General features: G+C 36.1%; 1 protein-coding gene and 1 long non-coding RNA gene across 2 annotated transcripts; both read right to left on the minus strand.

Annotated features, from left to right (window-relative positions):
- Positions 1 to 3,988: 3,988 nt before the first annotated feature.
- Positions 3,989 to 14,676, minus strand: GSTz2 (glutathione S-transferae zeta 2). The gene is made up of 5 exons (XM_028180005.2): positions 14,438 to 14,676; positions 13,156 to 13,342; positions 5,923 to 6,041; positions 4,527 to 4,744; positions 3,989 to 4,168 (listed from the first exon to the last, which is right to left on the minus strand). The coding sequence occupies exons 1-5, from the start codon at positions 14,438 to 14,440 to the stop codon at positions 4,045 to 4,047; spliced, it is 651 nt and encodes a 216-aa protein (XP_028035806.2). The 5' UTR covers positions 14,441 to 14,676; the 3' UTR covers positions 3,989 to 4,044.
- On the minus strand, positions 9,035 to 13,149 carry LOC149501437 (uncharacterized). Its single transcript, XR_016324156.1, has 2 exons — positions 9,154 to 13,149; positions 9,035 to 9,123 (listed from the first exon to the last, which is right to left on the minus strand). It is a non-coding gene; the product is annotated as an uncharacterized LOC149501437 (long non-coding RNA).
- Positions 14,677 to 14,775: the final 99 nt, after the last annotated feature.

Raw genomic sequence — 14,775 nt, forward strand, 5'->3', positions numbered from 1 at the left:
TTCACCGTGGAAGTCAATCGTGAACATTTGTCAAGTACGTATTTCATTAGAAAAATTGGTAACCCCGCCTGCGGGATTCGAACACCGTTGCATTATTAGATACGATGTATCACTGCTTCACGGCAGCTCACAGCTTAGCATGTTATTTATAAACAGTACAACTAGTCAACCCTTATCTGCAGCATAAAAGTATTTTCGTTACCCGTAGCATTGCACCTGAGAAAAAATACTATAGAATGTTTTATAAAAGTAGCTAAAGAAAACAAACAGATGCTTGTTACATTTACTATACTGACTTCCTTAACACTCGGCGTTTCTAAATACATTGTGTTCTTAACGTGACATCGCATTTTCATTTTGAAAATCTAATACTAAGTAATTCAGTCGTAACTCGTACCTTCTTGGTTTTTTTAACCCTTGCATTAGACTCATTTAGCTCTAACACTAGAAGTAGAGACCCCGGTAACCGTACTCGTCGAACTCGGCAAAGAGTTCGACGTGCAACCTAACCTAAACATCAGCCCGCTCAGTTTCTGGCCGGATCTTCTCAGCAGGTCGCGATTCCCATTCGGTGGTAGATTCATTCGCGAAGCAGCAAGCATTACTCTTGAGTTGTTAGGTCTCCTTTGGAGATGCTCGGGTAGCTGTTAGCAAATCCCACCCCTCCTGGCTGAGCCCTTGCTCGTCCACCTGCCTACCGTAAAACTGGAAAGGGGCCATCAGTAATCTCTCAAACATAAAAAAAAGAAGTTTGACTTTTTTAAAGTGATTAATAATAGTGTACAGCTAAATATGTAGGGAAACTTTAAAATTATCATATCAATAAACGTCATAGTTTTAATTTCTCGGAAAAATAAGTGTTTTGATTATCGCACTTGTGGTAACTGCTCTTAGTAAAAGTAGGTGGAGATTTCATAAAAATCAGTAAATTCTGTGAAAATATCGTCATCATTATCAAAGGCTATCATCAAAATCAACCTCGCGTCCCCAGAAATTGTTGTCGTAAGTTTCAATAAGAAGTTGCGAATTATTATTTTTATTAGTTAGATAGATTCTAACTAATTTAATTAATTCAAAAAAATGCCTTATTCCTATTTGGTCTTAAATATACAAGTGATCCAAAAAATATACAAGCTTTGCGAAAAGAAAACTTGTATTTATAAAAAGATTCAAATATATCTTTGCATTTCAAATTATCGTAGGGCACAGACGATTGTGAGAAGGTGAACATTTTCATATTCCCCAACGCAAACTCTGAATTGGGTCGAAGTAAATATGTATTATAGGCTTTTATCGCTCGTGGGAAAGATCACAGAACGCGCCCGCATTCAAAAAACTTGTTCATGAAACTTTTCTATTGAACGCAAAAGAGTTTTTGTTGACTGTGGCGATTTACTGCTCAAAGTCACAGTTTGATTTTAGTTTTATCTACTGGCGTAGGTATACTGGATACATTACGAAGTGAGTACGATAGAATTATATTCAAAGTTATTGGACTAAGTTTAAATTGCCTTTAGGCAGTTTGGGTTCTTGGCTACTTCATTTAATGCTTTTATTTTGTTTTTAAAGCAATGTCATTAACGACTTGTATTAAAATCAAAAGAGTTACTTTTGCAGGTACTGAAACGTACAATTCATATGGGAATTTACTAAATACCTATTTCATCTTCTCCTATATCATCATCATCATTCATCATTATCCTGCCCTTCTCCCAGTCACCTGGGGTCGGCGCAACATGTTTTCTCCTTCCATACTCTTCTATTATATACCATTTCTTCGCTCACTCCCCTCTTCTTAGGTCTACCTCTTCCTCTATATCCTTCCACATTCATAGTTAACACTCTCTTAACAACCTCATTTTCATTTCGTCTCATCACATGTCCATACCATCCTAAACGCGCACTCCTCAGCTTCTCTGTCACAGGTGCCACTTTCAGACTTCCTCTAACATATTCATTCCGTATTCTATCTGTTCTCGTTACTCCACACATCCATCGCAACATTCGCATCTCTGCTGCATGCAATCGCCTTTCATCATATATTCGTATTAAAATATAAAAAAATATTTACGGGATTTTTAAACTAAAAGGCTTGAATTATTTGTTGCTGTTGTAATATCAGCTATAGTACTCTGAATACAAAGTAAAACAGCGCTAGGAAATTTTCAAATAAATACACAAAAAATGGTAATTGTTACAAACAAATAATATATTACAAATCCAAATAAATCTTTTACCGGATTCGATTGCCTGTAAATAAAAAACAATACCTCTATCTACCTATCTATAATATATCCAAATACCTTAATCCTGGGGTCGGTTTGTTGTCTGCAGCATCTTCGTAAGCTACTAAATGCAGGAAATAAAAATGGTAAATTAATATAATTGATTTTTATTGTTCGTGCCTACATGGGTAGACCAAGTCATGGTCCACTTAGTGTTTGTATAACCAGCCCGACAGAGGAGACTTTGTATAATAGTAGGCAGTGTGTTAGCTCTGCCCCTGGCTTTGCTGGCGTCCATGGGCGACGGTAACCACTCACCATCAAGTGGGCCGTATCTTCTTCTGCCTCCAAAGGTAATAAAAAAAGAACATCAGCTCAAAGTGTCAGCTGTATAGTAATAGCGGTAAACGATTTTTTTTTGTTGCTTGGAATGCTGGACGAGCTCACATCCCACCTGGTGTTAACTGGTTACTGGAGCCATAGACATCCACAACGCAAATGCCCCACCCACCTTGAGATATATAAGTTCTGAGGTCTCAAGTATAGTTACAACTGCTGCCCCACCCTTCAAACCGAAACGCATTACTACTTCACGGCAGAAATAGGCAGGCAGGATTTTTAAGCATATCTATCATGACCCATATCAATACGCTAAAAGCTAAGCTAAAAAGATTCACAGGAAGTATCGTAATGTATAAGCGGCACAGACATTGCCTTTCTAAGATTTTTAGACGTTTTCATTTAATTAAGTCGATGGTATTATTCTGAAGTAATCCACAATAGGTACCGTGCCGAAGCTAACTCAATTGAAACCCTCCCATTGAACAGATAAGTGCTTAATTTGGCGCACAAGTTCTTTGAATGGATGAACTTAGAATATTAATCCGTGTCCTCGCTTCCTAAATGAAATGTTTCCCGTTCAATAGCCTATTTACCGAAGTAATTTTATCTTAAGCGTAAACCTTATATCTGGGTCGACTCTCGTATTTGTTTTGATGCCAAACTTTTTGACATATTATGTTGTATTATTAGCGTTAGGGCTGCCAACCGTGAGTTCTCGTGAGCACACTTCACGTTACATGCTATACTCAGAAAAACGTCGAACTTTCCATTATTTACTATTTTATTTCACGTGGATAGATTGGGATCTCTGGAGAGAGTTTGGTGCTATCCTATACCGTATGTTCCATGGGGGTGCTCTGAGAAATTGTTTGAGATGTTCTCGTCACCTTCTGTTTAGCGTCTTACTAATGGACAGAGGAGTAGAATTAATTCCTATTAAGTTTTAATTAATTCCTTTGCGACGTGACTAATAAATTCCTGAGATTTTTAGTGGTATGGTCTGCTTCAAACGACTTTGAAAAGACTCTTCAACGGTAGGGACTGGTTGTGTCTCAGGCATTACTGATGTCCATGGGTCAAGTTCTCCATTAAGGGGTTCGTAAGCTGTCTACTTATTTAGTAGAAGAAAGTAGTACCAGAGATGGCACCTACATCATAGAATTATCTGTTAGCATTACCATAGTTCGGTAGTACGATCAAGTTAGCTTTTTCGATAGCTTAACATAAAAGCAAGCTCTGGGCCGTGAGTATTCGTGAACACACTACACATTGGTTACGTAATAATCATATGACTTTCAAAAAATCCGAAGAAAACAACTACAATACGTTTGCTCGCTCAGTATTTCTTGACTCCACGACTATTGAATTGGTATCGCTGGTCCTGAATTTAAATAATTAATTAATAAAAAACTTTTTTGCTATTGAGTTCATTTGTGTTTTAATAATAACAAATCAGCAACCAATATATAAGCATGATTTACAAATTGATTTTCAACTTTTCCTTAGTGGCTTTTGGGTGAGTCGCCTGAAATAATTCTTCTTTCAATAAATTCTCGTAAACTTTGGATACTATTGGATACGTCTTTAAATCCAATTTATGTCTGAAAAATACAATAAATTATGTACGTTATTTATTATTTTAAACAAAATGTTCTCATCGGGGTTCGCCATATAGATTTTTTTTATTGCTTAGAAGGGAGGACGGGCTTACGGTCCACCTGGTGTTAGGCAGTTACCGGAGTCTATAGACATGAACACCATCGCCACCCTCCTGTACATACGGATTCCAAGTCTCAGTTTTAATGTACAACGACTGCCTCTCTCTTTAAATCAAAATGTATTACTGCTTCACGGCAGAAACAGGCGGGGTGGTGATATCTACTCGGGTGGGCTCACAATACGCCATAAAACCAATTAGTGACATTTAGGTTTCACATATAGATGTAGATATTCCATTACCTGCTTACTCCATTATAAATTTGTGGCACAAGACAGATATCAGCCAACGTAATTTGATCTCCGATGCAGTAAGCTCCTGATGTTTTCGCTAACAAATCATTGAGCGTTTGCAGTCCTCTTTCAGTCCAGTATTTTGTGAAGCTAAGGAATTTCTCCTCCGTTCCCAAATGTTTCTTCAGACCGAAATTTTGTAATGGTTGTATACCGGATACAATAGTCTGTTTCGTAAAATATGTCCTTAATATTTAGAGACAGATGCAAGGAATAACTTTGCAAATCATAATATTTAACTAAAGCAGAGTTACAATGTTAATCGTTGTTGTACCTGTCGATTTGATAGTAATAAGAAAATCATTTATTGTTGATAAGATTTTCAATAACTTCAGTTGAATTGTAATCTTAATGAAAACTATACTATTTCTTAATTTTATTCTAGTCTATTTATTTTTATGACTTTTTTAAAGAATTGAAATAATACATTTATTCTATCAGTTCATAAAATTAAATTCTCTTTTCGTCTAGAAAAGGATAAAGTATTTCGATTCTATCGTACCACTTCGATTCTAAAGGTGCGATATGTGATCAAACAAAATATAAAACATTAAGAATAGAATGACTGTCCAGGTAGACTCACGTCAGTGATGTTCCGAAATAAAACAAACTCATTCATACAATACTATACTGTACACATTAAGAGGAAATTAAGATTACAAAAAGAGTCTTCAAAAACTACAAAGAAAAAGAAGCCCATCACATTAATGAGTTTAGAAATTACGGGGTTCTTTTTTATATCCTACCTAAACTCGTAGCCTTAAGAGGGCTATGCCAGCGTAACCGAAGGCGTGGGGTTCTATTAATAGTTTTGTGTTACTAGACTCAGATTTATTACTATAGTACAAGCGTATTTGTATATTATTTAAGGGTGAGACCAACTCTCGATTCGCCTGCAAGTTCTAAGCATAGTGAATGTTTTCTTTTATGATTGAAGGATTACTTGTGATCAGGAGGCCTTTCCAGTTTCACCAGGACATGTAAGCGAGTATGGGCTCAGCCAGGAGGGTTGGGATTAGCTAACAGCTATCCAAGCGCATCTAAAGGACAACTAACAACTTAAGAGCAATGAGTCTACTACTGGATCGGGATCACAACCCTCTGAGAAGCCCCGGCGAGAAACTCAGCGAGCTGATGTATGGATTAGGTTGGACGTCTGACTCTTTGTAGAGTTCTAAGAGTACGGTTATAGGGGCCCCTAAGACTGCTCCTAACGTTAGAGCTGAAGGCGTCTAATGCAAGAGTTATTGGGTCTGATGGATCCGTTAGGACGTGTTGTTTTGTTTTTTTGCACAAAACCCTTCGTACATAAAACTCTTATTCTAAATTTGGACCAAATTCTAACCTCGCATATTTCTCTCATACGGGCGCGTTGTAGTGCTGTGTCTGGCATGAGTTTCGGTTCAGGTCTCGTATCTTCTATGTACTGTATTATCGCCATAGATTCGACTAAGGTGACTCCATCTACACAGAGGAAACTGACTATACCTATAACTTTTATTTATTTATTGCGGAGTTTATTTAGGCACGGAGCCGAAATACATCAAGCGTTCATTTCGCTATCGACCTGGAAACATGAGATTGAAGTCTCTCTGGCACTCCTACACTTTAGGCCGAAGCGAATGACTGCTTCGCATGAGAGTTTACAAAACGCCCTACTACTGGCAAATATTAATGATATTCCATACGAATAATTCGGTCGCTTTACTCATCAGGACGCGGACGCTTCAAAGTTCTAGAAATTTTAAATGAACGAATGTAGCCATTGAAGCAATAAACGTTAAATATAGAGTTGGGAGAGCGATGACTCGATACGCAAATTGAACCAATGGAGCATAACAGAACAATGAACTGCAATCATAATTTAGCACGATATTATTAGTTAGACTTTACACAGTATATTAACAAAAAAACAAACAAACAAAAAAAGGGTGCGTGTACTTATGTATGCACGTAAGAAGTTATACTTTATTTCTATTAAATTTATTTCTTTTGTTTATTTAAATTTTAATCAATTTGAAAACAAATCGATTAAACAACATCCTCAAACACGCATATTGGACATCCCTTTTCTTGACATCGTATAAATTCGGTAATTCTCGGTACGGTTCGGAAAGTTCACCTGCGGCTATATTCAGACTCGCCAAGTTACGTCGATCGTATTGTAATGAGCGATTTAGTGGGCAACTTTATTCTGTTAATTTTGTGTCACGGTACTCTCATAAATTTTTCATAACGTGCCTAAAGAAGTATAACTTCAAAAATAAATGATGACAGGAGTTGTCCTTTTTTAATAATTAAGAAACAAATGTTTTTTTACTTCTGACCTGTAGAATTGAGTTTTATCGGCTTTTCTTTAAATACCAAAATTAGTAAGAACATGGTTATTGTTAAATTCATTGGCTAAAGAATCGCGAACCGAGTCAAATCAGCGGGTGTGGATTTCCGGCATAGGAGCGAATATTTTTTGTAGTCGTCTTTTGAAGAATGTTATATACATAATTGAATTATAATTATAATATATCCATATAAATTTCGTGTGTCTATATTAAAGTTGTGTTAATTTTGTTATGCGATTTTGGACAGATGCTTTTATTCGAGAGGTTTGAGATCGGCATGTTTCAATTGTACTCAATTTTGCTAAAATTATATTTACGGAACTTGAACTGTATGTGTGTTCCAGTGTATTCACGCTTGGCTGCCAATAATGTTAATGTTGAAAGAAATGTGAGCGACCATTGTGCGAAATCTTGAAATTTAGTTGCTGCATAGGTTTTTTAATTATTATATTGTCAATTTACTTTCCGAGGAATACACTACGGCTTTCTGTGCATGTATGCTACGATGCGAACTTAAAATACCGGCCCGAGTTATCAGCGGCTTCTCCGCTCAGCCTCACATAACAAAAGCAAAGCACAGTTGAATTGCTCAAGTATTTCGATTAAATATTACAAAATTATTCTCATATTCAAAATTAAATTCCATGTTCGCTTTCAATAAATGTCTAAGTTTATTGATTTGGAATCAACCGAGATTCGAACCGCGAACACGAAATTGTGTAAATATTTAAATGAATAATGTTTCTCGCCAGTTTCACTTAAAATTTCTCAACAATTCGTATTATATTATTGAATCAACAAACGGCTATGTCAATGTTTTCATCTAAATATTGACTGATGCCACACAACTCAGATACTTGTCTAGTCGCTGATCGAAATGAATTGAGAATTACGTTTATTGAGAGTCATGTACCTTAACAATTCATTGACCTAAATAGTTGGCAATCTATGAGTAGTTTTTCTATAGGCGTTATTAATGTGGCGACATATTTCTTAAATTCATCACAATGTTATTGGTCGGTCTATAGAATCAAACGGTTCACTTGTGTTTACTAATCAAGGGGTTGTTTTATTTCAATCTAGGTACTAAAAAAATGTGTGTGTGTGCAAAGTGCAAGTCACACACGGTAGAAGTGAAAATTATAAAGTATAAAAATAATCGCAAGGGTAGACCACTCCGCAGAGCAATGGAGCAGCCGTACCCTGAGGGAACCGCCTGCATGATCACGGTATCCCGACGCCAGGTAGGTATGATTAAGCAAGAGAAATACGAGAACGTCTACCAACTGTGTAACATCTCGTCACTGCGATTCAGGAATTGTTGAATTTACGTGCAGCGACATCTGTAGATAACAAACTAAATAGAAATAAAATAAACATGGCGCGTAACAGAAGAAATTAAGATGGCGCGTAACCGAAAAACGTTACATACGTTTTTTCCTCCCTACATCAATAAAGAAGTTTTATTTCAACAAATCTGTTATCTGATGTCAATGGGCTCCTTAATGGGCAACTTAACATCTCTTCTTCAACCCGTGTCCACCCAATGCTGAGTGTAGGTCTCTTCGAATGTACCCCATTCTCTTCGGTCTCTTGCCTTTCTCATCCAGTCTCTACCAACCACTTTGACCAGGTCATCGTTCCACCTCGTTGGCTGTCTGCCCACGTTACGACGTCCAGTACGAGGTCTCCACTCCAGTACTTTTTTACAACAACACACAACACTTACACTTACAAAACGTACAACTTAACATCGAAGCTTATCTTGCAAAAGTCGTTAGTCTGATTCAAGTTTTTGTCACATTTTGTCATATTTCTCTTCTATGATACCAACAGAGTTTTCGTAGTCCTCCAGTTCTCATACCGACATAACTAATATCTTAAGGTTTTTTTTAAGAGTAGTTTAATTTTCACAATAAAAAAATCCCAGAGCCTAGATAAATGACAACCATCTCCTTTGTTAGTTGTTGGAAAAATAATATATGTGTCTATAATACAAAAAAGTATAAAGATTCTGCGTTAGAAAATTAGGCGCATTTTCTTAAAATGTAATTGAAGTCGGTTTCGCGACAAAAATAAGCAGAATCTGTCAAGGTTTTGCCAGAATTGTAATTGTTCAATTATGTATTCTTTTTGGAGTTTACTCCTTTAGAATCGATTTACATATATAGGCCCGGGGTATGAAAATTATGGGGACCAAAATCGTACTAGCATGTCACACGAAATGCGTTATGCGCCTAGCATGTCACACGAAATGCGTTATGCGCCTGATTGGCTCCTGATTGCGTGATGCGTGCGCGCGCCAATCAGGAGCCAACGCGCGGCCGCGTTATCGCAGGTGACGCCGGGCTGCTGCGCCGGCAGTCCGCCACAAAGCCTCGTACTGATCGCGCGTTTCTCTCATTATTGTATTTTCATATATTTGTTAGTCGTTTGTTTTGTGTCTCGTTAATTTGTTAATAATCTGTTGTGTATCGTGTTGTCGTAATATAGAACTATTTCTCGTATTGTTTCGTTTAATTTTTTATATCCAGTAAACTCCAGTCGTGCGTCGGAGCGGACACACACACTTTTTTTATTTATTTTTGCTGAGTGGTTACTGTCGCCCATGGACTTCAGCAATGCGGGGGCCAGAGCCAAGCCGCTGCGTATTTGCGTATCGCGTGATATTAGTTACAAAACTATCATCCTGGAATTTATAATCGAAACTTAATCAAGTTTGATAATCTGCCAGGCGCATTAGCAAGAACCTCATTCGGTAGTTAGAATCTCATTACTTTCATATCTTAGCATTAAACGACCTCCGAGATGTGAGCTATATTGTTTAGTTCTAAGGAGTTTCCCGCTTACGAGTTTTGTTATCGTGACGGACAACGTTATTGCTTTAAACCGACTAATTGAGGTGCTATTTTACTGCAAAATAAAACTCTTTTATTAGATGCAGCAGTATTTCCGTATTACCATTTGATGGTTATAAGTCCGCGAATAAAGTTTAGTATTTTGTGCAGACGATTTATATTTTTACTGTCGGTATTTTTTAAATGTATTCCAGAATTTATTTAGTTCTTGGCTGGAAATTGGGCTAAAATAGAACATGGACTCGATTGACCTGCCCAGTTTAGACAAGTCAACGTTCTCACTAGAACAAAAAACAAAAACATATTATAGTAGATTAATTCAAAAAAATCTCCTAGCGGTCATATGAAGAATAAAGCAGAAAGCTATTTATAAATTTATAGATAACAAAATACATCCAGCGAATAATAATGTATTCTGATGGTAATGATATGGTGATTAGCAGAGGCTAGAGTGCACTCGATACGGCTAAGGGCCCTTGTGACCCAATGACGAACGAGGCCTCGTCAAACGTGTCGTGCTGACAAGAGAGAATAATCATTTAATAAATAGTGTACTAGTACCTACAGAGATATATGCTCTTTAAATGATTTTTTATGTTAATAATAGCATTTCGGTTCTATTACCTTATAGTATCTGAACGATAAGACGAACTGAGAGGCCAAAGATCGACGCTTTTGAAATGTGGTGTTGGAGGCGGGTATTGCTAATGCCATGTACAGTACGCCGGACCAACTTATCCAATCTGAAGGAGCTTGGTATTATTACAAGACTGTCCACTATCTGCTTCTAACGCATTCTCACGTATTTCGGTCAAATCGCTCGTAGAGACCTCGGTAACTTAAAGAAGCTGATGGTAGTTAGTTAGGTTGATGGGAGAAGATCACGCGGACACGCTCACCTACCCACTGGTCTGGTCTGATCTGATATAGACGCTAACCGGCCTGCCAATAATCGAGGCTATGAAGACGTGGGGAAGATTGAGTGATCAATATTACAAACTAAACACCTTCTTTAGCAATGAAGAGACCGACTCAGAAGAAGTGGTTATTAGAAATATTTGAGTCACCATTTATCAATTAAGTACTAAATATATCGAGCAGGCATAAACAGGATCAGAAATACCGTTTCATGCTCTGCGAACATTTTCCATATTCATTTATTATCATTATTTCATTTTCTACATAATATGTATATATTTAAATATATATAAGTTTCTTTATCAGTTTATGGCAACTATAACACAGGGAATCATAAATTGGGGCTGGATGATCGTGCGTGATTTGTTGTCAGTTATACTTTTCCTATTTTATAATTTCCGCCGACCTTGAAACATGCATTCTAAGTTTCAGTTCTATAGTATACAATCGCTGCCCGGCCCCACTGGAACGCTTTACATCGACATTGAGATAGGGTGCTGCTCGCCGCCTATCTATGTTAATGACTAATGGGCTAACATAACGCTCATTAGTCATTACGCGATATATAATTTTAGGGGATTTGATTTTTATTAAACGACGTTATTCTGGCATCGTGGAAGTCATTGGGAAGTATGTGTTAAGTACTGAATTATCCACTCTCATATTCACGAAGAACTTCTTAGAACTGATTGATACCTGTCTGCAAGATTCTAACACCGATGCAGTCGTTTTATAAATCACATAGACCGGTGATATGTATGCACTGGGTATCTAATCCTTTAAGCCATGATGACTTCAAGTTTTTTTTACCTATTAAACTCATTTTAACTGACTTTCAACTGTAAGCTTTCGTCCCGAATACGAAAAAGCTGAGTGCGTGTGGTCTAGCTGTGGTGGAACAAGTTTTTTAATTATATTTACCTTTCTTTGACTTTGAATACTTTAAGCTTCTCTTGTAATCGGAATTGTCTGACATCGTCTGCTATAATTCCACATCATTAGACTAATTAAGGACGAGACAGACTAAATATTGATTGATGTAAATATCTAAAATACGCATTCTTCTTTGTGATTCTAAATACTTCTTATAATATTCCTTTATTTCAGCACTTAATACTACTATTATTTTAATGATCTTTTGAAATGTGAAATGAAATTTATAAATGTCATTTAAGATAAGTATGTCGGAGGAGCCACAATTATTAACACCATCGTCAGACATCGTAGGGGCAAATAGGGTGATCGAGCTAAGAGAAATATTGAGTACACCAATCACGTTTGTTGTCTTAGAATAATTTAGAAATCTTCTCTTGACTAGTATAAAAAGGCTAAACCTATAACGATTTATGGGCGATATTTTAATATTCTAAAGTTGACAATGATTCGATTCAAGGGACGGTTCGCGCGGATACAAAAAAATATCCCTTCGTCTTCGTTAAGGAGCATCCAATTCTCATAATGTAGGGAGTGACTAAGTCACATTCAGCGAATAGCCGAATACTTTTCCCATTTCCTCTCTGATAAATCAAACGGATATATGTGTATTAGCAGCCTTCATGTCAGATGTGGGTATAATGGTCGTGTATTTTCAAAGTTATACTATCGATGATTATGTGACAAAAAGAGTTAAGCAGCATTACCTCTTGTGTGTGTTATTATTAGCGTGCTTTACTCGTGTCACGAAAAATGTATGAAATTAATTTTTTTTTTAAATGACAACACACTAACGTATCTTGGTATATCTACCACCTTTTTTGTTTTTTTTTTCTTAATATTACAATAAGCTACTTGCGATACTGTTTTGGCCAGCATCGGTTTTAATCTTTATTTTTTATTATACTTGTAAATTTATGTACATACTTACTTTGTTATATGAAAATGAAATAAAGTTGAATTATGTGAAATTGCAATAAATTGGGATGAAATCTAATAAAATAAAATGAGTTGAAATGAAACTTTTTGAAAGAACCTTAAGATTCACGTCCAGCGACTTTGTTTCAACCGCCCACATTTGTCCACTTTCACAGACGTTGATCAGTTAATAAGCTACTTATTATACACGTTTAAACCTGAAGAAACACTAAATTAACAATATAAAACAAATTACACAACTTCGCCCCTCACATTTCGTTAAAGACATTATTGGTAACGATTGACTAGAGTTATTAATACAAAATTTCGAAATAACAAAACAAAAGAGAAAAAGATACATATTTAAATGAACGTAAATCTAGAGGTGCCAATGATTTCAATTATTGGACGAGCACTGTTAATTATAAACATTGTGTCATTTATATCATGTCATGTTTGAAAACACTCATAAAAAAAGAACCAAAACTTCATACTTGATACCTTTTATAAGCATACTGACTCTAACCAAGATTAAAATTCAAATCAATCTAGTGTGGCACATGATTATGCGTCACCTGATCAACAAGTCGATGAAGTCAACCTTTTTCTTACCTATCTCGAGAGCTGGTACTTTTTGCGCTGGATTGATGGCTCTGTACTCTTCAGTTAGCTGTTTACCAGTTTTAACAATATCCACTGGGCGTTCTTCGAAAGGTATGCTTTTTGCATGTAGCATTGCTCGAACACGCCACGAACACGAAGACAGCCAGTAGGCGTGCAAAATCACACGATTTTCAACCTTGCGTAAATAAAATGAAGAGCAAAACTTAATGCATTCTTAAAATTGCCAATGGGTTGGGCGAATGAGTTAACAGTCCACCTGGTACCTGAATAAAGCATATAGACAACAGAACCTTGAGACATAAGTTTGAAGTCCGAATCATATTAAAGTTGTACTTTACAGGGGACCGGCGGCAGTTAGTAATTTAATAATTTCGCACATTTTCAATGCTATTTACACATGTATAAACTTGCGTATTTATTTCATTAAATTGTATAGGCTGCTGAGGATTTGAATTATATATGTATATGTATGATTATCGGAATGGCAGCCCGATGAGAAGATTCGTCGAGAATCTCAGAAGGCTAATAGTATGGGTGAAGTGTGAAGTTTGAGTCTAGTTCGACGAGAATGGTGACTTGGGTTGTGGTTGCTGTTAGCGTTCTGCTAGGAGCGTAGAACAATATCAATAGTGGATCAGAAATAGTGCTAGTACTAATAGTTGTTATCTTATGCTAAGCTACCTACATATTTTCAGCGTCAACCGAGATCAAACGGAAATATAATAAAAATTATTTTCTGAATTCCAAACAACTCTAAAATTTGAATATGTAAGTTCCGAATTATCAGTTCCTTTAAGAAACACCAATTTGAGAAACAATTTTGTATTTATTACATTAAGATTGATTCAACAGCTAGTCTCCTTTAGGTATTTTTTGAGTGATAGATGTGTTTAACTATTTACTAGGTAAATAGATTTAAATTGCCATAGATGCTACACTTCATATTACTGTAATCTTACTCTATTCGTGCACAGGCAAAGTACTACTGCCTTCATTTAATTTAATTACATTTCACTCCATATTATCATTTTTCGTAAAAATAAGATTATAAATTATAATGACATGACTTAAAGGTCTTAAGTACCAAGTCTTAAAATCCCTTTAAAAAAACCAAAGTACTAGTCGTCAAAATGATTGAATGTATAACAACTTTATCATTGAACTGTTTATTTTATTCGAAAATTTTGAGGTTAGTAGATTAATGTAGGAAAAAGGTGTCGCTGTCGTTTTACACAAATAAAAATGAATAATAAAAATGTTAAGAACTTACCATTGTCGCTTATGAAAGATAGAGTATTCTAAGTATTATTCAACAATTTTTTGCGCCGTTTGTGTTTACGATTGTTTTCTCACTAGAGAGGTATTTACTTTGTCAGAATATGATTCGATAAATCTTATCTGTCAAGGTCAAAGTAAGCTGTATTTAAATTCGTTATTCAATTGACATTTTTACATTTATTAATGGAGGTTATGAATAATAGCTAATAGCCATGAACCAAAGGCAAAACAAACACTGGAATCAAATCGTTTTATGATACTAACAGAGATGGCGCTAGCTTCCTTTTGATCAGAACTAGCAGACATTAATTTATTATTAGGTAGCGGGAA

Source organism: Bombyx mandarina, chromosome 15 (assembly GCF_030267445.1).
Source record: "Bombyx mandarina strain Sakado chromosome 15, ASM3026744v2".
Taxonomy (NCBI): Eukaryota; Metazoa; Arthropoda; class Insecta; order Lepidoptera; family Bombycidae; genus Bombyx; species Bombyx mandarina.